Source organism: Budorcas taxicolor, chromosome 13, assembly GCF_023091745.1.
Source record: "Budorcas taxicolor isolate Tak-1 chromosome 13, Takin1.1, whole genome shotgun sequence".
NCBI lineage: Eukaryota > Metazoa > Chordata > Mammalia > Artiodactyla > Bovidae > Budorcas > Budorcas taxicolor.
The window spans coordinates 55,099,179-55,125,302 of record NC_068922.1 but is presented as its reverse complement, the minus strand read 5'-3'; the positions used below and the strand labels follow the sequence as shown (position 1 = coordinate 55,125,302).

At 51.8% G+C, this 26,124-nt stretch overlaps 1 protein-coding gene across 1 annotated transcript in view; it reads left to right on the top strand.

The window, feature by feature from the left end:
• Positions 1 to 26,124, top strand: part of CDH4 (cadherin 4) — a 474,925-nt gene that overhangs the window by 340,932 nt on the left and 107,869 nt on the right. The window contains exon 3 of the mRNA XM_052650685.1: positions 7,389 to 7,615. Coding sequence (XP_052506645.1) covers positions 7,389 to 7,615 — 227 coding nt within the window. The remainder of the gene's footprint in view (positions 1 to 7,388; positions 7,616 to 26,124) is intronic.

Genomic DNA, 26,124 nt, shown 5'->3' with positions numbered 1-26,124 from the left:
CATTTAGAGGAACCCCATGGCAGGTGCTGGAATTCACAGTGAGGGAGGCAGGCCTCATTCCTGAGGGCCCAGCATACTTGACATAAGTGGTTGGAGCCACATGAGCAGGGCAGTGGCCTTGGGGGAACAAAGGATGGTCCCCCGTATCCTGGAGGACAGGGAGCCCTGAAGGGGGGTGATCCCTGGGCAGGAGAGAGCATTCCTGCACACAGAGTGGAGGGAAGCGAAGTGGGTACAGGGTGGGATGGAACAGGCCTGGGTGGCTGAGCCTCGGACCACAAGGAGGGAGACCACGGGGCAGCTTAGGTGGCCCCTGGGGACACACTTGGACACACAGGACACCTCAGGATTGGCAGCCACTTGAGCAGGTGCAGCAGGTGATGGATGGAAGGAGGGAGAGAGGAGGGAGGCAAACATATTTACTCCTCAGCACAGGCCCAGCTACAAGCTCACCTCTGGCTCATTTGATCTTTCTCAACTCAACTAACAAGAAAAATAATAAAACTAGAGGTTTCATGACCGTAGCTCAAGTCTCCAGCACCGCGACGCAGCCCGCTGCCCCCATAAATGTCAGCACGCTGGTGCCGGTGCCGACAAGGAAGCAGATCGGGGGTAGCCCGTTCCCAGCACACTAGCGCCCCCTTCCTCTCAGGGAGTGAGCAATGAAAAATGATGAGGGTAGGGAGTTAAATGAAATCCTCCTGGCTGCGGGGGCTGCCGTGCCTCCTTTCGTGGGTGCCATGCATTCTCGGCAGATGCTATGGATAAGCATGGCTGCACCTGTCTGCTGTGAGCTAGCAAGATGGGCATGGGGGATGGAAAATTCTCCTAAGAAAGGGTTTTGCACTGTCCTAGAAAAAGAAAAGAAGCGGGTCTCTGCTGTTTAGCCCAGGGCTTAATTATGGGGCTGCACACAAGGAGCAACTTGGACTCACCAGAGCCAGGGCCCCACACTGCTGAGTCCAGCTTGCAGAATGTGCGGTTTTGACCTGTGAGATGTGCACCAGCTAAAACATTACAAATGCCTTGCATTTGGGGTGTTGGTTAGCTACATTATAAAAGTACCCAGGGCCCGGATGGGAAACGCTGGCGTACATAACGACTCGGGGCCCATGTAGCACTGGGCTCGGGGGGGATCTGTGGAATTCCTGGAGTGAATGAGTGCGTTCCACAATGTCATCTTCTCCCAGCAAGAGTAGTTTGCTTGTTGATAAAATGAAGGGTGGGATAGATGGCTTCTGGGGAGTGTTCCAATCCTGACATCCTAGAGATCTGAGACACCCCTCGGAGATGCTGGCGACACGGGGATGCCATCGCAGGTTCTTGGAGGGGGGCATGGTACCCGGAACGTGGCTCATGCACACAGGCAGCTTCCAGGAGGGCAGCCTGGATGCCCCCTTCCTGAAGCCTTCGCCTCCCTCCAGGATTAAGGTGTGCTCTCCCCTTCTCCCAACTTCTCCAGTGAGGGCAGTACCCCCTCACCCTACCCTCCTCTCTCTCCAACCTGTGCTTGGGCCAGGAAGGGAGGGGCCCTGAGGAGGGGAGCTGGGGTCCTGGGGCGCGGTTATTTACAGGAAGGCTTTTTAGAGCTCTGGGCATGTGGGGCCTGGGGGACTGGGGTTTCCAGGGGCAGAAAGCAGAGAGACCCTTCTCCCTGTCCTTCCAGCAGCCAGAAGGCCCTAGAAACTGCTTTTCAGTGAATTCATACACCATAAATTTCACCATTAACGTGAGCAACAATCCAGCGGCATTCAGTACATTTGAGTGTGAAGCAGTCATCGCCTCTCCCTAGTTCCAACACTTCTCATCCCCCAAAGGAGACCCCATACGTCCTGGCAGACACTCCCCAGCCACCGGCCACCACTCGTCTGCATCTGTGTCTGGTGGCTACAGCTCCAGCCCTCCCAATGGACAATGGCAATGGTGACAGTCTCTCGGGGACCCGCAGTCAGCAGGCAGCACTCTGAGGGATAATGGGAGACCCCACAGGGACACAGCCATGCTCAGTGGATGACCCACGAGAGACTCCCTCGGGGGCCCCCAGGACAGGGGAGCAGGGAGTCCTGAGGTTGTGCAGGCACTGCCAGTCTCCTCTCTGCCCCCCGCCCCCACCACGGAGGGCGTCCCTACACATCTCCCTGGTGATGCATCCTTGCTGGGTGGGTAGTGAACCACCTACTTGTGGAAGCCTCTCCTGGATTCCTCACTCTTTTTCTTCCTTTTCTCCATCTTTTCCTGGCTCTAGAGTTCCTCTCCTGCAAGCAGACATGTGTGAAGTGGGTATAGGGGGTACTATGATCCACTGTGGCTAAATTTTGAGGACGTACATCTGAAGTCACAGCAGTGGGCCTCCAACTCAGTTGACTGGGTGTTTCTATGGCTGGGAAAGGCTGTGATCCTCTCTCATCGTTGGCTCCAAAAGAGGGTGTCACGTTCACTCAAGACACCCCCTCAGCCTCAAAGGCCACTGGACCTTCCTAGAAACCCCCAGAGTTGGGCGGGGGGTGGTTCTTCCCTCCCAGTGCACTAAGTGTGTACTCAGTCACTTCAGTCGTGTCCGACTCTTTGTGACCCCATGGACTGTAACCCACAGGTCTCCTCTGTCCATGGGATTCTCCAGGCAAGAATACTGGAGTGGGTTGCTATGCCCTCCTCCAGGGGACCTTCCTGACCCAGGGATCAAACCCGCTTCTTTTAGGTCTTGTGCATTGGCAGGCGGGTTCTTTACGGCTGACAGGTCACCTCGCTGGCTGAGCACCTTCCTGTGTGTTTGTTCTGACTCTGGTTTACCCAACAGCCCAGTTCCCACCACAGCGGCTCTCAGTCCTTGAGATTCCGCCCTTCCCCCATCTTTGCACATGCTGCCCACCTGGAAGCCCACCCCAGCCCAGGCCTCCTGGAGACCCTTATATCCCTGGAGCTTGGCCAAGGCACCAGGTCCTCATCCTAGGAAAACACTCCCCGCTGTGCATCTCAGTTGGGCTCTCTCAGAACCGGGCTCCTTCCTTCATGCAGAGCCCCCCACCCCACCACCCCTGGGAGCCACACCCCATGTGATGACCTGCCCCACCCTGAGCTCCATCTGGCAGAGACGTGCTTCTTGCTGACTGTGGCATCTGTAAATCCACACAAACGGATGGATGGATGGTGCTTCCCATGGGAGCTCTGTGTGTGCAGCTGCCTTCTCCAAGGGCCAAAGCCCTTCCAGGGGTGGGCAGAATGCAGGACGCCCTGGGGCGGGGGAGGCCACAGAGATTCCAGCAATAACTCCGTGGGTTCGCATTGGGCGTGTTGGCAGGGACACCACTGGGATGACGAACAGAGACTAACATGTACACGGCTCAGAGGAAAACACGCCTCCCCGACAGATGGCTGGCAGGGTGCATCCCTGCCCTTGGTCCCAGCCGGAGGACAACCAGCCCAGGGTGCCCATCAGCCTCCATTTCATTTCCCTGGCTTCCTGGTGAGGGTCAGAGAGGGGAGGCCCCTGGAAGATGAAATCCTGCTCTTCTTGAATTTCCTGGTGTTCAGCCTTTCCTGTTGTGTCCATCTAGAGAGTTTCCTGGGTGTTGGGTTCTTGCACGTGCTTCTCAAGCCATTGACAGTGCTGCTGCTGATGTAAACGCTGGGCCTTCTCAGCATCAAGTTACATTTCAGGAGCAGAGCGGATGCTGGCGGGTGTCTGTTCTCAAAATAAATAGGGCTTGGGAATGGAATGCAGTCTAAATGGAGAGGCAGGCTCTGGGGGCCAGGCCAGCTGCGGAAGGGGACCTAGGCTCCCAGTCAAGCAAGACGGTGAGAATGTTAAGGGCTGGCTGACCCCACACCTCCCACAGGGCTCCCCACCCGGGGACCCCCCAGCTTGGCCAGCCCTCTACTAGATTCCACCATCCACACTGCCATTTCCCAGTCACCTCCCACCTGGAGCCTTCACTCTAGGTCTTCCTGGGTAGATCCCCAGAGCCGGGCACCACGGGCCCATGAGTATGTTTGTGCAGTGAATGACTTTGTGTGACTTTGGCCAGTGCCTTTGCTCCCCATCTCCTCGGATGGGTGACATGCCGGGGTATGAGATGAGCTGGGTTCATCCAGCCAGCCTCTGCCTGCGCCAGCCCTGGTTCACCCTTTGCTGGTGCTCCCAAAGGCCAGTGCTCAGAGCACCTGCTCCTGGTCAGGTCACAGACCCATAGTCCCGGGTGCATCCCCAGGAGGCATGCCAGGGTGGGCATGACTGCAGAGTTCAGCTACACCCCACACAGGCCCTCCACACCCTGGCATCCCAGCAGGGGCACACACATCAGCCCCTACCCCTGGCCCTGTCCTTGGGCAGGTGGCCGAGTCCTCCCCCTAGGACCACCAGGCCTCCCACAGCCCACCACACCTCCAAGGGGACAGAGGCAGCCCGGGCTGTGACTGTGTGTGTTTCATCAACTGGACCTGATTTCTCTCAGGAATCCTTCTGCCTCTTGTCAAGTTTGTTTAAAACTAATGGAAGCAATTAGCAGGCCTCGGAGATGTGTGGCTGATCTGGGTTGCGGGGAGCAAGCACACCAGGGGGTCCATATCCCAGCCACGGATGGAAGGAGATGCAATCACCTCTCCAGGCAGTTTTCTCCAGTGGAGCCTGGAGGAGGTCATGACCCCGGTGCCTGCAACTCTGCATAGATGTTTTCTTCCCACGAGGCTGGAGGACATTCATGCTGGGGTCACAGCATCCAGCCTGGCCCAAGAGGAGTCCATGGGTGTGCATGGCCCGACAGCTTCTGACCCCTAAAAGAGAAGGACTTTACCTGCAGAGAGGAGGTAGACCCCAAAATGAAAAGGAACAAGAGGAGGGAAGTAGGTTGAAGTGGAAGCAAAGAGAGAAAATTGGGCAGGATACGCTGAGGGTGGTAAATGCCTCCACTTGGCTAGCCCCCGGCTACAGCGCCAACTCTGAGCTTCCCAGCCACCAATAAAGAGGCAACTGCCTTGAACACCTCTCCAGGAAAATACAAATGGGCTCCTGGGTGAAGCATCAGCTCCTGCCCAAGACCCCAGATGTGTCTCAGGGGAGTCTGCCCACTCCCCCACCCGCCAAGAGCTCACTTCCCATTTTTATGACAAGATGTAGTGTCTGTAACCTTCTGAGCAATGTTTGCATATTGAGAAATCTAAACCCACATTTCTTAGGGTTTCAGATGGGCACTCACTTATTCAGAGCTTAAGTGCCATGAATGCCCCTGGTGTCACGAAAAACAAGCCTTCCTGATCTTTCCCTTTGACAGAGAGATGGTCACCCAGCAGTGCCCAGGAAGGCACTGTCCTGAACTCTCCTCCTTCTGAAAAGCCAGCTCCCCGACTGTGTGCGCTTGGAACGGCCCCCAACTTCCCACAGACACATTCCAGCTCCCGCCTCCTCACTGACATGGGCTCGGAGTCTCAGAGAAGGTGATGAAACGAGCCATTGGGTGGAGCTGATCAGCCGGCCTGCAGTGACACAAGCCAGAGGCCAGTTCTGTGTTGTCCCAAAGCCCCTGTGCCTCCTCAGGATTGGAGGGTCCTAGTCAGACCCCGGGGTTGAAATGGTCTTAAAGGCGCCTGCGTGGAAAGGCTGGCTTTATCATTGTAGGTCGTGTCTGGTAGTGCCATCTTCAATGTTCTGAGGGTCTCCCATCCACGGAGGATGTCCAACACCTGCAAGGTCCCTGCTCCTGTGGACGGTGCCCCAACCTTCCTATTGGGGCAGGGCCTACGCAGGTAATTTTTTTTTTTTCTGACATCTGCGTCCACACTTCCCTCAAATGCCGCCAAAGCTCTGCACTAATTAAAAAAAAAAAAAATACAGCAACACCGTCACTTAATCTGGAAGAAATGCAAACTCCCTGCTGCTGTCCAGTCCCATTAGTGATATTAGAAATTTGCTTTCAGAGAACAAAGGGCTTATTTCTGTACTTTGTGCTAATCTCTGGCAATCACAGCATCGTCATTTTATCTTTTGTCAAAGACAATTGAGCGTCAGAAATGATTGATCCATTCAGTTTGTTGCTGACTTTAATTTGTATACCGTTGGGCGATGGTACAATGAAAGCAGCCTAGCATTCTCCTGTCACTTGGGAAAGAATGTGACTATTCCCTCCCCAGGGGGCATTTCCCTGGAGCCTCAACCCACTCGTCACCTGGATTGCCCTCTTCCACCCGAGGACCTCGTCTGTGAACCCTGGAGTCTGTGCACACGCGGAGACGCCTGGCTCCATCACACTGAAGAGCATTTTTGTATTAAACCCACGAGTGGGAGGTGTCGGTGACTGGGGAGATGTCTGGAGTGAAGTATTTGAAACGAGGGAACGTTCATGTTATTTATTATTTCAAGGCAGCCAACAATAAAAGGTGAACCTGGGGGAAACACTTTATCAGAACTAACAATAAGGAGCTTTTTTTAGTTTCTAGAATAAATAGTAATTAAATCATGTAAGCTGTGACAGTGAAATTGCTTAAAAAACCAATCCTCCCACCGTAATTGCTGAGATACCCACATTTTTATAAATGTTAGGTAACTTTATCCGTTACTTTCATCAGCAGAATGTGACACTGGCTGTGGGTGCCTCGTAATTTACCATGGCTTCAGGTGGCAGCTACAGAAGTACATGGATAAAAAGGCCCTGATGCAGTCCCAGGCAATAGGCAGCTTCCACTCTGTCTTCTCCTGCAAGGAGGGGGCAGGGGGGCACAAGTGGTCCGGCGATGGAGTCACAGGAGGTGCCTAATGGATGTTTGGGGTCAGTAGACCGTCCACCTTACACGCCTGCTTCCAGGTCATGAGAAAGCTCCAGCTGCCCAAGGTCACTAGAGAATCCACTGAATGCCACCCCCGTCAACTCAGACTCCAGTTGAGCCCAGAGGTGGTAGTTAAGTTGGGGAGAGGGGGATGAGTTTGCAGAGATGAGAACAGCTATGCTTCAGAGAGAATGAAGCAAGTTCCTTGTGTTTTGTTGTTCCTTTTTGTAAAGCCTCAGCTGATTCCCAGGAGGTAGAAATAAAAACCCCTGGACCTCCCTGGAGGCTCAGTGATAAAGAATCCACCTACAATGAAAGAGAGGCAGGTTCGATCCCTGTGTCGGGAGGATCCCTGGAAGAGGAAATGGCATTCCACTCCAGTGTTCTTGCTCGGAGAATCCCCTGGACAGAGAAACCTGGAGGGCTACATACAGTCCATGGGGTCGCGGAGTCAGACACAGCTAAGCGCACACAGAGATAAAACTCAGTACCTGAAGGTCAAGCAATCAGTTAAATAACCGCTTTCTCACCCATATTAGAGACCGAGGACTGCAGCTGAACATAAGCTCTGAGCAGACGCCTGCCCACCAGGCTTTCCCACCCACCCTGACCTTATCCCCTTTCTCTTGCAGTCAAGTTCAGCAGCTGCCTGGGGACCAAGGGGACGCACTATGAGACAAACAGCATGGACTTCAAGGTCGGGGCCGACGGAACGGTCTTCGCCACCCGGGAGCTGCGCATCCCCTCCGAGCAGGTGGCCTTCACCGTGACGGCGTGGGACCACCAGACGGCTGAGCGCTGGGACGCTGCAGTGAGGCTGCTGGTGGCCCAGACCTCGTCCACACACTCCGGACACAAGGTGAAGCATGACTGCACGCAGGGAGGGCCTGGGCGCATGTCCTTCCTCCTCAGGTGGCTGAGTGGAGCCTGATTGGCAGAGGCAGACACCTGAGTGGGTGGCACAAGGCTTGGGGGCGACCTCTGACCTCCCGCCTTCCCAAGCAGGGCTGCTCACAGGCCCCCATCAGCTTGGGGCACGGTCATCAGCACCCTGATGGTCAGTTCCTTTGTGAAGAAGGTCCTCATGGCTCCATTTCTCACTGGGCACCTCTCCTGCCTAACCTTGTAGCCCCTCAGCCTGGGGGCTCCCGAGGCCTAGAGGAACGAGAAGTAAGACAGAGGCCACATGGCTGGCCGGGCAAGGCAGGCAGGGTAGCTGGTGTGAGACTGATTCAGAGAGAGAGGAGGGGGAGGAACGGGAGGAGGGAGAGGAGGGAGGGCACACTTCACATAAACACACACCAGCCCATGTCCCCAGGCCCCAGCCCTCCCTCTGACTTCCCCTCTAACTTAGCTTCATGGCTGTGTTGATAGGACGGGAGGGGTGAATTCACCTTCCCCCAACCGCCCCCCGATCCTGAAAGACCTCTCCGTCCCGTGTGCCCCAGGACTCCAGGTCCAGACCCCTCAGCCCCCAGAAATGCCCACGTTAGGTTTCCTGAGTCTGCGGGGACCAGCTCTGCTCACCTTGGCCTGCATTTCAGCAGCTGTGTTGGCCTCAGGCTGGGGGCTGCTAGGTCAGCAGAGAAATTGCGGCCCAGAGGACCCGCATGGTGGGTCCAACTGCACGTCCATCTACATGAAGGTGGACCTATAGGGAGGGAGAACCCTTGAGAGGCCTTGTGGCCGTTGGTGTTATGATATGCATGTGGTTCAATAGAAAAGACACACAGCAGTTAAAGCAGGACAGCCCGTCAGGACAGCATCCAGGGGTATTCCTTCAGGAAGGGCCCACAGGAAGTGGAGGGTTAGACCAGATTGACCAGATGCCTTTCTGTAGATTTGTCCAGAACCTCACAGGACTAAAGTGCTCAGCAAACCCCAGTAGGACACAGTCTGTAAGTTTCCCCAAACCTATTTGACAAAGAAACCTTCTTTATGGGAAATTTTTCAAGGCAGGTGTTCTGAGGAACTCACTTTGGAAAACTGGGGCTGTGTTTCATTTTTGTCTTATTTTTAAGCCATATGTTTAAACCACCAGGAGGTGATTTAGGTTAGAAAATCAGTGACTCGGTGGCTAGCCTTATCCTGGGAGGTGGGCTGACACCTTTGCTGATGACATCTTGAGTGCCCTCGGGGGTGTGCTGAACTAGCTAAGTATTGAAACACACTTCTAACAGGGGTGCCCCTCAGACCATGAGTCTCACCTTGAGGATATTGAAAATCCTGAGATGGATGTGGTTTTCCATCCCTTCCTGAGTGATCATGACCAGCCACGCCATGGTGGGCAACATGGCCCTCATGGAGGCCCCCTCCCTGCCAGGGCTGAGCCAAGGGCAGCAGTAGAAGGCTTACATCTCGATTGCAATTGCAATGCGGAAACGGAAACAGTGCCTTGTGGCCAAGGAGCAGGGCTCTCTAAAGCCCATGGATGGCCTCAGATAAAAGGCACTAATTAAAAACATAATGACACCGTTTGTCAAGCATGTTAATGAAGTGATTTCTGAGGCAGTTAATCCCCTGATCTTCCAAGAAGGTGACTGCAATTAGACAATCCCCAGGATGCGTGCACCTCCAACCCCACGGCAGGCGGGGCAGAGAAGCACCTGATCTGCAGATTTCACGTCCCAGGTTAAGGGCATCCGTGGGGTGACTATGGGGCCGCACCCTGAACAGATGACACGCGACCGTGTAGGCAGTGGGCACGTCCCTGCCACCCACCTGAGCCAGTCCTTCCTTGTTTATTTCCCATCACCTTCGTTGCTAAGCGCTCCGTGCTTCCTATCTTCAAACCCAAACAGCCTTGCCCTGACTTTCTAGAACCCTCCCCTAAGTGTGTCCACATCAATCCTCACAACATCTCCCAAAGTGGACACTGTCACTGTCCCTGCTTTACAGGTGGGGAAGCTGAGCTGTGTGACTGCAGCCTCTTGCTACATGGGAGAACTGATGTTCTGGAAAGGAGTAAATAAGGGACTTTCTAGGCACAGCTGAGCCCAGCATCATAACAGAGCCTGGCTGCCCTGGGTTGTCTGTCTGGATCAAGCTCCTCCAGCTTACCAGCTGATGTTCTGGGACAAGCATACAACCTCTCTGAGGCTTTGTTACTCTGGAAAATGGGACAGCAACGCAGCCTACATCCCACCCAGGGGTTGTTAAGAGGATTATGTGGGATGATGCGAGGTCAGGCAGGGTGCAGACTCTATGAGACCATCGTCCCCAAAGGGGTGAAAAATAGTAGATCTTCTTGCTGTCATTGGCATGGTCCCAGCCCTCTGAGTCCTTTGCTCGGCCACGGGGTCCTCACCAGGGTGGTGCCTGGGAGGACAGGGAGGAGCGCCGGTGTGGGACACTGGCTGATGCGCCCTTACAAAGCAGGGCCGGCCTTTGAACAATGTCACTCTGTGTAAATGGATTGAGGTGATCCAGATGGCTGGTGTCCTTAGTCACCTGCCAGAAGCAAATGTCAATCTTCTCCAGGGGAAGGTATCATGTCAGACCTCAAATTATATCTGTCTTCTTTTGTATACAATTTCTAGCACTCAACCGAAAATGACTGGAGGAACAAGATAAGATAACTAAAAATTAAGAGGAAAAGCAGATAATAATCAAAGACCCATGGGGTAGATTTACAATTATATTGTTAATTGTAATCATTAAAAATAGATTAACTCTTGTACTTGGAAAAAAACAAACTGACTATATTTTTCAAAATCTATCCATACACAGCTTACAGGGCTTCCCTTATAGCCAGTCAGTAAAGAATTTGCCTGCAATGCAGGAGACCTTGGTTCGATTCCTGGGTCAGGAAGATCCCCTGGAGAAGGAAATGGTAACCCATTCCAGTATTCTTGCCTGGAGAATCCCATGGACAGAGGGGTACCTGGCAGGCCACAGTCCAAGGAGTCTACAGTCCATGGAGTCGCAAGAGTAGGACATGACTTAGCGACTAAACCGCCACCAGGCAGCTTACAAAAGATACATCTAGAAAGTGTAAGGATACAGGAAAGCTTGACGTAAGAGCATGGGGCAGGGAAATACCAGCCAAATAAACAAGTATGAAATCCATGGTAGATTTCAACTAGCATCCGTGAGTAAACAATAGAATATGCAGACAAACTCTCAGTAAGGAGACAGAAGATTAGAAGCACAGAATTAAGAAGTCTGACCTTGGTGAAATGTACATAAAGCACAGAAACCAACTGCTGCTAAACACAGATTGTTTACAAGTATACTCAGAATACTTACAAAAATTAGCCAAACGTCAAGCAAACGTCAAAATGCTTCAGAAGTTTAGAATCAAAGTGTAGTTTCTGTTCTTCTTACCACAGAACAATTAAACTAGAAATCGATAAAAAGGAAAATTACTGAAAAATCCCCATAGATTTGGAAGTTAAGTAAATGCCTTCTTATTAACCCTTGGGTAGAAAATAAATCACATGGAAATGGGAGATTATTTTGAACTGAGTAATAAAACTAGTTGGGATGTATTAATCACTGAAGTCATGCCAGATGGAAATGTTTAGCCTTAAATACATATATTAGAAGATAAAGACTGCAAAAAATCAGCAATTTTAACACTTATCTCAAGAAATTTAAAAAATGGGAAATTAAATACAAAGTAGAAAGAAGGGAATAATAAAACAAAGAGGAGAATATAATGAAACAGAAAATAATAGAATCAACAAAGACAGAAGTCGGCTCAGTTAGACTAAGAAAAAACCTGAAAATAATTCCTATTTAGAATGACAAGAGAACTTCAGGACCAATCACACAGACATTAGAAGGGTCACTTGAGGACATTATATACAATTTATACCAATATATTTGAAAACAAAGATGGAATAGATAACATTCTAGAATATAAAATTTACCAAAATTAACATGAAAGGAACATCTGAACTGTTTTATTATTGTGAATAAAGTTTTAGTTCAGATTTTTATCACACACAAAAAATTACTCTCACCATGATGGCTCCACTGCTAAGTTTTACCCAAGCCAAAAGGAGTTAAAACTCATCCTACAAGAGAGATGGCTTCCCCAACCAAATGGGGACCATGTTGAGACCAACAGGAACTTTTCCCAAAGCCAGCAAGGACCTTGAAAGAACCATGAGAAAGAGGATTATTACATGCCTGTCCACTCAGAATAGATGGGGAAAAAACCTAAGCAAAATTTTAACACATGTGAATCCCCCCATGTTTACATGGGATAAACAATGGCCACATTCGTCTGTTTCAAGAAATCAAGATTTGGTTTAACACTTAAACATTAATCCAAGTAATGCAAAATAGAATAAACATCACATGATCATCTGAAGAGTGATTATTAAATTTAACTTCCTTTCAAGATGAAACTGTTCAGCTAATGAGGAAAAGAAACCATTCTTAATCTCACAAAGAGTATCTATAGCAAACATCTGAACTACAGTTGGACTACTCAAAGCCTTCCTTGACTTCAAAAATAGGGCACGGACACTCTTACATCACACACCAGAGCTGCAAGCCAGTGAGTTTAGGCAAGAAAAAGAAATCAGAATAAACAGAGCTAGCATTATGTGTAGCTTATATAATTGTGAATGTAGAAAATCCAAAATAATCTGTGGCTAATTTATTGGAATTAATGAATGATGTTAGCAAGGATGCTGGATGTGAAAGCAATTGCATCTCTACAGACTGCAGGAGATAGTTAAAGACAGGGAAGCCTGGCATGCTGCAGTACATGGGGTCGAAAGTTGGACACGACTGAGCAACTGAACATCAACAACAGACCAGGAATAGTTAGAAAATAAAATCTGAACCAGATACCGATGACAACTGCATTAATTATACAAGACCCTTACATATTACTGAGAGCAATTTTTTTCTCTTTGGCTGTACTCTGCAGCTTGTGGGATGTTAGTTCTCACACCAGGGATTGAACCCGGCTCCTCGGCAGTGAGAGCATGAAGTCCTAACCACTGGATCACCAGGGAATTCCCTACGTATTACTGAGAATACTTAAAGATCTTTGAAAATAGAGGGATACACCCTGTTCATAAGAGGCTTAATGTTATGGTGATGTCAATTCTACCCAAAGGTTTCTATAGATTTAACACAATCCCAGCAAAAATCCAACACCTTTTTCCTTTGCTTTTCTATAGAAAGGCTAAGAGCTGACTTTAAATTTTTAAAGAGAAATACAAAGGGCTTCCCTGGTGGCTCAGTGGTAAAGAATCTGCCTGCAATTCAGGAGACACAGGAGACGTAGGTTCGATCCCTGGTTTGGGAAGATCCCTGGAGGAGGGCTTGGCAACCCACTCCAGTGTTCTTGCCTGGAGAATCCCATGGACAGAGAAGCCTGGTGGGCTACAGTCCATGGGGCCTCAAAAAGTTGGACACAACTGAATGACTGAGCGCACATGCAGGAATAACCTAGAATGACACAAAAATGGGAGGCCCAGGTGCTTCAGACATCAGGACTCCGAATAAACCACACCAGTTTCTCAGCCTCACCACTGCTGGCATTTGAGGCCAGACCATCTCTGATGTGGGGCAGCCCTGTGCACTGTGGGATGGTTGCCAGCATCCCTTGCCCCCCTCCAGATGCTAGCAGCACCCCACCACCCCTGTTTGCAGCAAAGCTGCCTCATGTCATCCTCAGATGTTCCCCAGGAGCCCCATCTGAGAGCCACAGAACTACAGGCATTAGATGGTACTGTTTGAGATCAAACAAATGGAACAGAATAGTACAGAAAAAAATATTTAACATTTTGGAAAGTCTTATCTTCATGGAAGGCTTCCCTGATAGCTCAGTTGGTAAAGAATCCGTCTTCAATGCAGGAGACCCCAGTTCAATTCTTGGGTCGGAAAGCTCCTCTGAGAAGGGATAGGCTCAGCTGATAAAGAATCCGCCTCCAGTGCAGGAGACCTGGGTTTGATCCCTAGGTTGGGAAGATCCCCTGGAGAAGGGAAAGGCCACTCCAGCATTCTGGCCTGGAGAATTCCACGGACTGTATAGTTCATGGAGTCGCAATGAGTGGGACACAACTGAGCAACTCACTTTCGCTTTCATCTTCATGGAGGTTTAACTTTTATACAACAAAATTCGCCAACTTCACGTAAATGACTTGATTTACCTCGTCAAATACACACAGTGCCAACACTGGATTTTTTATGAGTGGAGCTGGATGGCAGAGGCCAGTAAACTGCAGCTCACAGGTCACATCTGACCTGCCACCTGCCTGCTGAGGCCTGCAAGCTAAGAATGGTTTCTGTAATTTCAAATGGTTGTATAAGCACTTAAATTAATATCCTCGACTTTGCTTCTTGACCTGCAATGTCTAAAATATTTAACTGTGTGACCCCTTAATAAAAAAAATTGCCAAGCCTACTTAGAATAGTGGAGGACTGTCTTCCGTAAGTGATGCTGGGCTAATGGGGTACCCAAAAGGAGAAAAGTCAAGTGACCCCTTTGTTGTGCTTAGTCGCTCAGTCACGTCCAAGTCCTCGCAACCCCATGGACTGCAGCCCGCCAGGCTCCTCTGTCCCTGGGGATTCTCCAGGCAAGAATACTGGAGTGGGTTGCTGTGCCCTCCTCCAGGGGCTCTTCTCAACCAGATCTCCCTCATTACAGGCTGATTCTTTACCATCTGAGCCACCAGGGAAGTCCCAAGTGACCCCCACCCGCATGCTACACCCCGATCAGTTCCAGGTGGAGTGTAACTCTGAGTGTGCAAGACAAAGCAGACAAATAGAAGAGAATTGGGAGTGATGTGTGAGGAAAGCTTTCTTATATATGATGAAGCACAGAGACCACAGCAAAGGTTGATGATTTGACTTCATGAAAAATGAGAATCTACTTATCACTACTTGAGAAAGCGGAAAGACTGTAAAGCAATTATCCTTCAATTAAAAATAAATAATTTTTTAATGATTGACAAAGAGGCACGTCCTGAATATAGATGAGTGTGCAAGCTCGGTCGTGTCCGACTCTTTGTGACCCTGTGGACTGTAGCCCACCAGGCTCCTCGGTTCATAGGGTTTTCCAGGCAAGAATACTGTAGTGGGTTGCCATTTCCTTATCCACCTGAATATAGAGAGAGCCTCAAATCACTATGTAAAGACAAATAAGCTGATAGGAGAAAAATTAAAAAACAACAAGCTGTCCATGAAAGAGGAGAGTCTGGTGGCGGGTCAGTGTGAAGACATGTCAACCTCAGCAGGGCAATGCAGATAAAAGCCAAAACCTACCAGAACGACTAGCCTTCAAAAGACTGGCAGTACCAATTCTCACATTGGTGAGAACGCAGAGAAACGGCATTCCCATGTGCTTGGTGGGGATGCATTATGGTACAGCCTCTCCAATAACAATCAGCATTTTCCATTTAAATCTGAATATACCTTTGCCTAGTTGAGAGGAAAACTGTTCCTCTTCTCATGCCTCTGACACCAAAGCTATAGGTTTTCCACCCCAGCCAATCCTCTGACTTTCCATGGACACCAACTGGGAGTTCTCTAGAGTATTTCAATTCTGACCCTCGCAGCCCAGAGTCAGCACAGACCGTGAGGCTCAGGGCTCAGTCCACAAGCCCACTTCCCGTCACATGTGGGTCACAAGGGGTGAGTCTCCTCCTGGTTACTCGCTCCTGTCCAACTCAGTTCTCACCACCCACACCTCTGGTCAATCATTTGCTACAAAGGTTCGCAGAATTGGGGTCAGCACACACTTACTCTTCCTGGTTTATCATGAAGGAATGTCCAGGTCAAGCACTACGTAGGGGGACGTCCAGACGGGTCTCAAATGCAAGGGCTTCTATCCCCGTGGTGATGGGTGCACCACCCTCCTGCCACATGGATGTGTTCACCAACCCAGAAGCTCTCCACACCCCAGAGCTCAGGGACTTTTATGGATGTTTCATCCTGCAGGCAGGATCCATAAACTCAACTTCTCAACTCAGCCCCTCTCCCCTCCCCAGTGGATGGAGTGGGCAAGGGGCTGACAGCTCCAAGTTCCTAATCATGACTCAGACTTTCTGGTGACCAGCCCCCTCCAGGAGCCCACCCAGCATCACTTCACTAGAACAAAAGATGCTTTATCACCCAGGAAATTCCTAGGGATTTAGGAGCCATGGGTAAGGTGCCCCTGTCAATCCATCACTGCAGAGGTTGCAGGGGTTTCAAGAGCTCTGTGTCAGGAATGAGGAGCAGAGACCAAGTGTGTATTTTTCATCATGCCACTGGTTATAGGTACAAGCCCAGAGGAAGTATGTGCCCATTCATACCAAGAGCTCTGCACCAGAATTTGATGAACCTGAAAAGAACCCAAAGGCTCATCAGCACTAGGTTGTTTAAGAACCTGGTGGTGGCTTCGTGCAGCGAAATTCTGTGTAGCAGCAAAAATGAACAGGGAAGGCAAATCCCACAGACATGCATCGAGGGATAGAGGGCCAGGAAATGCAGACTGTGGTCCAGACGTGGACAACATGGAGTGTGTGTACAACCTCACAGAGGAAGCAGGAGGAGGCGGGCCTAGGGGGCTTTGAGGAATGAGTGGGGGGACCTGGGCCAGGTGTTCATTCTGTTATCATTCCTGTGTTTGTTTACTGAAGTTGCAAGCACTTTCCCACAGGTCCTTTATACTTCACAATTTCAAAGCATCTTTTCAGTGCATGCAGAGGGCTTTCTGGCTGGGTCTGGAAAGGTGGGGAGTTCAAGGGGGACTCTGCAAGTGGGAGTTCTGCTGGTAGAAGGTTCTAGAAACACAAAGTGAAAGTGTTAATCACTCAGTCATGTCCAACTCTTTGTGACCCCATGGACTGTAGCCTGCCAGGCTCCACTGTCCGTTGAATTCTCCGGGGAAGAATACTGGAGAGAGTCAGCCATGTCCTTCTCCAGGGGATCTTCCTCACTCAGGGATCAAACCCGGGTCTCCTACATTACAGGTAGATGCCCTGGTCTGATCCACCAGGGAAGTCAAAGGGCCTGCCGCAAAGGAGCCATTTGCAGCGTTAAAAGTCCCAAGAAACTCTCATGAAAGGAGACTTGAGGCGAATCCCCGGAGGAGGGTGCAAAGGGACCCCCTAATTTCCTGGTTCCGTAAATCCCTGCTCTCTCGCGTCAGGTCCCATCAAGCACAGTCTCCCTAGTCCGTTATTTCAGCGACTCTCAGGGAGCAGGCAAAAGCAGCTTTATGGTCAGGTGAACCATAAACTCCTGGCAACTTCTCCCTTTCCTCTCCCTTCTTAGCAACCATTTAAAGACGGTCTTTTTGTGGGTAATACCAGCAGGGCTGGAAGCTGGAAGAAGGTTTTTGTGTGCAGTCTTGCAGGAAAGCTGATAGCAATTCAATTAGAAAATGCAAATGAGGTCACATATTTCCCACGGGAGAGCTGCATCGCCCCCAAGGAATTGGAGCAACGTTCGGCCTCACAGTCGATACTGAGATCAAGTTCTTGCACCCTCGTCATCTGGCTGGCTGTGCAGCACTTGAAAGTGTCAATAGGACCTGTGGGTATAGTTTGCAAAAAAGGAAACTGTTGTTTATGAAACTAATATTAGATTGTAGAGTGTGTCAGCATCTATGAAAGATAAACTCAGTCACGCGTTATCCCGTGCCCAAGCCCAGATGCCAAAGCGCCATCTTTCCCTGGGATTTCCACCTCCCCAAGTGTTGGGCTGAACTGTGCCCCCAGAGTTCCTGTGGGGAAGTCCTAGCCCGCAATTCCTCAGAATGGGACCAGGTTGTCAGACGTAATTAGTTCCAGTGAGGTCCTCGGGGCAGAGGAACCCTAATCCTGGGGGACTGGTAAAGTTATTAAAGAGGAAAATTGAACACAGACACAGTCCTTGGTGCTTCCCCTATGGTGCAGCAGTAAAGAATCTGCCTGCCAGTGCAGGAGATGCAAGTTCAGTCCTTGGGCCAGGAAGATCCCCTGAAGGAAGAAATGGCAACCCACTCCAGTCTTCTTGCCTGCAGAATCCCAGGGACAGAGAAGCCTGGCAGGATACCGTCCATGGGGTCGCCAAGAGTCCGATGCGACTGAGTGACTAAGCACAGCACAATGGCACGGTCCCGGGCAGGACCTGTGTGAAGATGAAGACAAGGATGGAGGTGACCCTTCTGCAAAACAAGGACACCGCCAACCACCAGGCTCCAGGAGAGGGGCCTGGAGCGAGCCTCTCACTCGGCCCTGCGGAGGGACTGCCCTTCCCACAGCTGGTCTTGGCCTCTGGCCTCCAGAACCATGACATGAGCGTCCGCCGTGGAAGCCCCTGTCTGTGGTGGGCCCAGGACAGTCAGTCACTGGGGATGTCGCCAGGTGGAGACCCGACCCCAGGGGTGGAGACACACACCGTCCATGTAGCCTCCTGAAGGCGGATGAGAGTTCAGAGCTTCCAGTCCTCTTCCCGCCGCTGCTCGGGTCTCCAGTCCCAGCAGGACATCTTGCCAAGACCACAGGTGTTAAAGCCCCATCCCCATCGTCTGCCTCTGTGAGTAGAAGGAGCCCGTCTGTATCACAGACACTCAGATCTGTGACAGGACACAGAATGGAGAGGACCTGGCTGAGAAGCTGTTTCTGAGACACACCGCATCCCCCCAGCAATGAGGCCCTAAGGAAAGGCTGGCCCCCAAGCAGCCCTTCATGAGCGCCAGAGGACCAGCACCCATGCCTTAACCCTACGCTGCCCACTTGGGAGTCTTAACCAAAGGGGGCCAGTGGAGCCTGCCACGCACAGTGTCACCTAAAGGTCATCAGGTGGAGCCCTGGAAGCAGAGTGTGCATGCACCTTCAGAAAGTAGCACGACGGTCCTTTTATGCTTTTCCGAAAGGTGGCCTCCACGTGACAGAAACAGCGACTCCCAGTGTGGCCAATACATGAGAGTACGGCCGGCGAGCAAGCACACTGCTGTCCATGCGCCTGTTCTCTGGAGGGCGGCAGCCACATTCATGCGTGATGGCGAGCTCGGTGCTTCAGGGACAGGCTTGACTGCCCGGGGGATTCGAGAACCGAGTGTCCATGTCACAGACCCACACAGACCGCCAGGAAGGAAATCCATAGTGACCACAGCCGGGTGGACCTGCCCAGCGATGGGTGACAAGTTTTAGACCTCAGTGGGGGCACAGCGCTCCCCAGAAATCCGCAGCTGTTAACTCTGCAAGTGCGAAAGCAGGAGTGAGTTCTAACCCCTGGAAGCTGCACCTTCTGCAGTTTTGGAGGGCTCCCGGCTGCCCCAGGGAGAGCAGGAGTGACACGGTGGAAAAGGGCCAACTCGGACCACGTTTCAGGCTGCTGACGTCCTTGAAATAGTGTCAGGGTCTGCATTTTGCAGAGGAGAGGTGTCCAGGGTCCAGGCCCAGGGAGAAATGCATGACAATCACTGGTCACTTTCCCTGGCCTGTCTTGGGAGTGCGGAATGGCCCAGGGCTGGGCCGGTAGAAGGCAGAGGCTGCTGGTCTGTCCAGGGGGCCAGGAGTGCGACATCTGAGTCGAGACCGGACATAGGAAAAGCAGATAGAGATGGGAGCACCCTCGGGCTAGGGGAGCACCCTTAGGCAGAGCCAAGGTCAGGTGGCCCTTCAAGAGGTATTTGTGTCTATTCTAAGATGTGTCGACATTCCAGGGGGAGCTGAGAGTAAGGGTGGGAGGGTGAGGCTTTTTCTGCAGCAACCCTGGCTGGGCCATCACCATGCCCAGCCTGCTTCCTGCTGTGTCTCTGCTGAGAGAGAGGCAAGGAGTGGGCTCCGGTCAGGGCTGGTTTACTAAGTGGGCTGAAGGCCCCCAGGGGCTGGCCCGGCTGTCTCTCCCCCCCCTTGGGGACCATCACATCTCACCGCTGTGCTCCGGCCGGCCACTGTCCATTCCCTGCTCCAGGAGGTCCCACCACCTAGTACCCACCACCTGGATCCTAGCACCTCCCCCCGCTCAGCTTCTCTTTTTCCTGAAAATACGAAAGCCTCAGAGGGCGGAAGCCATCCCCACCCAGCCAAGTCCACCACTCTGCCTCCTTGTTCCCATGAGGGGACACCCGTCACTTCTGCAGGACACACCCCTGCATCCCTCATCGCCTCTCCTGCAGCTGTGCAGGAGCCAAGATGCAAGTACAAACAGAAAGAGACCCTCCCTCCCCACCCACAAAACGCTCGTCCTGACCGAAGCCTTCCAGAATCATCCACGCTGACGAAACGGACCGCTTTTCTCACTAATTGACACCAACGTGAGCGATCCCAACCAGTCCCACCGCTTGCAACTCCAGGAAAAAGTCATACATTTTGGCTTAACTTGCTAATTTAATTTATTTATCTTCTCTTACTGTAATTGTACTTCTTTCTGTAAACTAAAGAGTAATTTCATTTACGTTGTTGCTGGCAAAACATAATTGTCCTAATTCTCTAGAGCAGGTCCCCCAGCGGGGCGCTCGGGGCTTCTCCAGGAGGAGAAGCCTGGAGTTTGGGTTGTCACAGAGGGTTGGGGGTGCTCCTGGCATCGTGTGGACCCAAGCACCCTACAAGTGCACAGGACACCCCCCAGAGCACGCCCTGCTTTCACATGTTGGCAGTGCAGAGAGCCTGGGTTAGAGCCAGGTGGGATCAGGGGGAACTTCTCAGGCCCTGGAAGACACATTATCTTGTGTCTTCGTTTTGCGACATAAGGCTGGAGAGGGCAAGGGGTGTGCTTTAAGCGTCTGTTAAGAGAAATGAGGTTTTCAAACTACTTGAGAACACAAAGCTTCCCTGAGGATGATGGTGATGGAAACAAGTTGCCTGAAGAACCAGGGCTCAGTGGTTCCCCAGGGATGCTCCCACCCCCACAGTCCCTGACCCGTCTGCTCAGGCAACAGTGGCAGTGGTGTCAGAACGGCACAGCCCGGCGACATCCGCCCTCCGCGTCAGGGCTTCACCTTGTGAGTGAGGAGCAGGGAGGCCGAGTTCAGACCCCAGCTGCCGTCACAGCTGTATGAACCTGGCCAGTCCTTGGACCTCTGCCCAAGTATGAGTGACGACCATGTCAGCCCGTCCCTTCCTGGGTTGTTCTGGATACAAGTGAACAAGGCCGGGGGGGTTGGGGAGTCCATTCCATCCCCCACTCCACCCCACCCCCGCATCCCCCGCACACCAGGCAGCGAGCACAGAAGTGTTAGCTTCAGACTTTCCTTCCAAATATGGATACACAAGGAAATAATCATGCTGTTTCGTGCAGAAGACCTTTCTTTCCACGACTTTTATGGGAATTCTCAAAACAGTCTCCCCTTCTTAGAAGAGATGGGAAGTAAGAAATACCATAGTTGCTTGGGGGGGGCAAGGATAGGGCATTGGTCTTCCCCATTGTGTTATGGATGTAAAAAAAATTCCACTAAGTGCTTTTTCAGAACTAAACTCATGCAAATGTTTGTTTAGAATGGCTCCCATGCTCTATTTGTTAAAGAAGGGAGCTATCTTTCTGTTGTTTTATTTTGTGTTTGTTAAATACCATTTTATTCTGTCGGTCCTTAGCTGCCATGGAAACCAGCCAGAAGGCTGCAGACAGAACCCTACTTAAATATTTTAAATATACATGCTTGCAGGCAAACAAAATGTACCATTTTTCAAATGTATATTGAAAGGGAAGTCAGAGGTAGAGGAATGAACTATCTTATAGATTTTGGTGCCTCTCTTTTTTTCTCATGAAATCTAATTATCCTCAGTGAAAATCAGTACTAGACCTGACATTTGGGGGAGTTGGGATGGGTAGGACGCTGTTTCCTTGTTTGAAGCATGTTTAACCCAAAGCTGTAAGGAAGCAATGGAAACAGGAAGGCTGATGAATCAAAGACCAGGGAGAGAGCCGTAAATAACACTGATACTTGAGGGTGACTCTCATGCACCTGCGATCCATCACACATAGTGTGAGTCCACACGCAGACACAGCGTATCATCCCCTCATGTCTCATTCTGAGCACAGACCCACAAATTCTGTAACCTGGGAGCACCAAGCCCTACATCAGTCATGTTTCTGCTGGGATGGGCCACCCCCTTCCCCAATATCAAGGCCCCCAAGAGGGTCCGGTGAGACTGGGAGCGATCTTCGTCACTTTAAGAAGGTGCAGGAGCAGGCAGGGCTGGACGCTGGTTAAAGGAAAGGGGTGGATACCCAGAGATGGTAGTAGAGTGAGACTCATGGGCATAGGTTGACCTCTGTGATGAAAGAGAAGGAGCCCCAGCCTAATCAGGGCTCCCAGGGCCTTCCACCTGAGGACTTCCTCTCCCCGCATCTCCCAGGAAATTCAGTGCAGGTCCTGGTCCCAGACCTCTGATCCTCAGCTCCTCGTCCACCACCCAGAGAGGTGCTGGCACATGGCTCCCGGGTACATGGCCAGCCTAGAGACCAGAGAGCAGGGAAGACTAGCAGGTTAAGGAACAGGATTCCCTGTTGCCTGCATCATCCCTCCCTTATCTGCTTATGCAAATTGCAGTCACAGGCTCCAGCCTCACAGAAGCCTTGTCTCTCAGCATTAAGGGTCCGGGGTTGCACTGCCCATCAAGGGTGATGGAATGTGTGGGGCACCTTCCCCAGAAGAAGCTGCCCAGGGTAGTGAGAGCCCACTATCACCTCTGGGGGGAGGGAGCCCACCCTGCACCCCTTGATTAAGAAGCATCCTTGTGGACATCAGGGTTACCTTGCCTGGTGGACAGGTCCCACAGGGAGCTAGCTTGAACATTTTCTAATAAATTTAGCTTTTATTGAATCGGGTGGACTTGTGCTTATGCTGTTCTCTCGAAAGTGCGGGGAGGGCTTCGCTAACAGCCCAGTGGTAAAGAATCCGCCTATCAATGCAGAAGACACAGGTTCGATCTCTGGCCCATGAAGATCCCACACGCCATGGAGCCCCTAAGCCCATGTGCCGTAACTACTGAGCCTGTGCTCTAGAGCCAGGGAGCCACAACTCCTGAGCCCATGTGCCCCAACTACTGAAGCTGGCATGCACCCTAGAGCCTGTACTCCCCAAGAAGAGAAGTCTCTGCAATGAGAGACTCGTGCACCGCAACTAGAGAGTACCCCCCTCCACTTACCGCATCTAGAGAAAACCCTGCATAGCAACGAAAACCCAGCACAGCCAAAAATAAATAAATAATTTTTTAGTGGGGGAAATTTACGGCACTGAGGCACAGCAGCCTGGGACCCGACAACTTCATGCAATGGCTGTGGGGGGGTCAGGCTTCATCTGTGACCCCGTCTTTGAAGGGTGGGGTGACTGGTGCTCTTAAGAAACACACTGGTCTGGGAGTTTTTAAGCCACTTCCAGATCCGTGTCGTCTCCTGAGGGCAGAAGCCTCTGGGGAGCCATCTTCTCTGGAGGACAGTGGAGCTCACTGCACTTTGCTGAAGGGCCGGGCACCCACATGTGATGACCTGGGCTTGTGTCCCGGGCCCTGCTCCCTGTCCACCTGCTTCAGGCACAGCCAAGAGCCCGAGGACCCAGACTGGCTCATGGTGGGACCCTCACCTGCACTCCCATCACCGGGAGAGGTGAATATTCCCCACTTACCCACTGCTAACCAGTTGACACCCTCCTCAATCCAGAATGGCCAAGAAGGAGTTTCTACATTGGAGACAGAGCCTGGGTTGTTTGTATTCCCTGCTCACTTCTGAGTGTTCTCTGAGTCACCTATTTGCTTACACTCAGCTCTTCATAGTTCTGTGTTCCTACCAGTACGGGAAAATATAACCAATTATAAGTTTTTGCATATAGATCGGAGGAGGAGCATATGACTATCGTCCTCCCCTGACACTTTTCTCTCTCTCATTTTTTTTCCTTTTTGAAAAAAAAGGAAGGAAAAAAGAAACGATAATTTAAAACCTGCCCCAGGATAGCTTTGCATTATTCATCTTTCACTTGTGAACGATGATGGGAGGGAAATGACCCAGCTTCTTCCTGATGTCGGCAAGTCCCTGAAGACCTCACCGGGGAGTCGCTCTCAATTACGCTCATAATCAGACTCAGAGGACAACCTCGTTGAAAGGAGAGCAGAGCTGGGCCGGCGCAGGGCTGCGGGAACTTAAGAAAATGAGACTGTGTGCCCGGTGAGGAGCTAGGGAGAAAGCCACCTCGGGGAGATGGGCACAAGGGTCACTGCTGGGCTCCAGGTTTGGGCTCAGTGCAGGGAGCGGGTAGAAAGTGATGATTTTGGAGGCGGGCATCATGCAGCTTGTCTGCGAACTTGGGGCCATGGCCTTCCCTTGAGAAAGGAGGACAGTCCTTGTCCTCCTGCATCCCTTTCTCTCCTGAGTTCATTGAAGTGTATTCCTGAGTGTGAGGGTGCATCCCTTCATCCCTGGACAGAGGATGCTACACCTGAGATTGTCCAGAAATCCTGCCAAGAGAGAAGCACTGAGCCCAGAGACAAGGTGACCTGGAAGGGTCTTAGACCCTGTCCTGGGCACCACAGACCCCCAAGAGCCACAGGAAAAGCAGGGCGCACACCCCTCCCGGGGGACCAGCCCAAGCAGCCACACAAACACTGGATGTTTTCTTTACAGAGTGCATGTCTGTTGAGGATGTGACCCTGTAGTTCACCTGTATCACTTGGGAATGAGACCACCTAACCTCCCCAGATTGTAACCTGAGGCAGACACTCCCCACCTCTGGCCCACAGCCCAGCTGCTTCCAGAGCTCATCTGGCCCCTGGAGAGGGAAAGAGGCCCAGGGGAAGTAAAAGACTCACTCAGGGCCCAGGCCTGGTGCAAGGACACCCCTCTCCCCGCCCCCGGGGAAGCTCCTCTGGGCAGCTCACCATTTCAGAGCCTCCTCAGCAGAAGAATCCAGTGCTGAGACCGATCGATTAAGGCTCAGTGGGAGAGGCCATCTCAAAGGAGAGATGCTTTGTAAATGAGAGCCGATTAAGGAGCAGGCAGACTCAGGGCTCCACAAACGAGCGTCCAGTCTCTTCATCGTCTATGCCTGGGAGCCATGGTCCCCACCCTCATCTGCCCTCTTGGGGAAAGGCCATACCTGCGGGCAGGACAGCCCTGGCCCCTCCAGGTGTCCCCGTAGAAGCCCCCCTGCCACCCCATCCTAGGGTCAGGGCTCCAAGGGGTCCCCAGAGCCAGCAGCCACCCAGACTCACAGGACAGAGGTGCAGGGAGTGATGTACAGAATTCAGGGGAACCGCGTCAGGCTTCAAATGCCACCCCCCGCTGCACACCATCCCCGCAGCTGCCAACTCTGCAGGCAGGTGGGCTGGATCGAGGGTCTGACCAGACCACCAGGCAATTTCCTCAGTGCTCACCGTTCTGCAGACCTGCAGGTACGAGTGTGGCCGAATCCAAGGCCAGCCCAGCAGTCAGGAGCCACCCCCCCTACCATTTACAAGGCCTCTGACTTGAGCTGAAGTGTCTGTAAGGAACCAGTGATGTGGGCTTGGTCACCGGATCAGGGCCGGGCTGTTGGTTCTGAGAAAGTTGTGACACCTTATATACAGAGAGAGAGACATACAGAGCACACACATATGTACACATGTACACATATACATATGTATCCGTCTCCATACATGCATGTGCCTATATAGGCCTGGACATGAACACGCACATGTGTGGTTTTTAGTAACAGGAGCACAGAGGCCACATTTGTGTCTCACCCAGCATCCACCATCGTGGCTCAGAAGCACTGGTGACCTTGGCACATGGGGAAATGCCTGCTGTCATCTGCTCAGATATACTCTCCACAGTGGCCACAGCGTTATTTCCCATCTGTGTGATTGTGCATCTGGGTTTGCGAGCCATGATCTGAGTGGCCCGAGGTCACTGCGGGTCCAGAAGCGAGCACTCGCCCTTGGGCAATGGCTCGTCCTTGTTGGCGTTGCCGTCCCTCCCCCAGAGGAGCGGGTGTGTCTTCCCGTCCCGGCGAAGCTAGCTCAGGTCTGGCATCGATCTTCTCCAGATTTTGTTATTACATTTGTCTCACAGCTTTAAAATAGTAGCAAATATGTGCAATTTATTTAAACAACACTAGGGAAATTAACGCCATGGAGGCGCAGCCTCAGCAAAGGAGGATGAGGCAGGTTTTCTAAAGGAGAACAGAACAGCTCGATGAAAACCTTTCAAATCCTGAGTCTGAGATTCAGAGGCTCACGTGAGCCTCAGCAGGTGCCCAGGTAGACCTGTGTTCTCTGCACCACACACAGGGAGACGTGGGGGGAGCCCAGATGTCCAGTCCTCGCCTCCCAGAGGTTGTACCTGTGGCTGGGACCCCTGCCCCGGCCCACCAACCCCCACCATCGTGCGAGGTGCTTCTGGCTGATTCCAGCTGCTGCCCTCATGCCGACAAGCTCAGAACAAACACTGTCTCCCTCCCGTCTCCTGAGGCAGTTGCTGGGACAGGTGACCCTCATTTCCTGAGGGGCAAGGTCT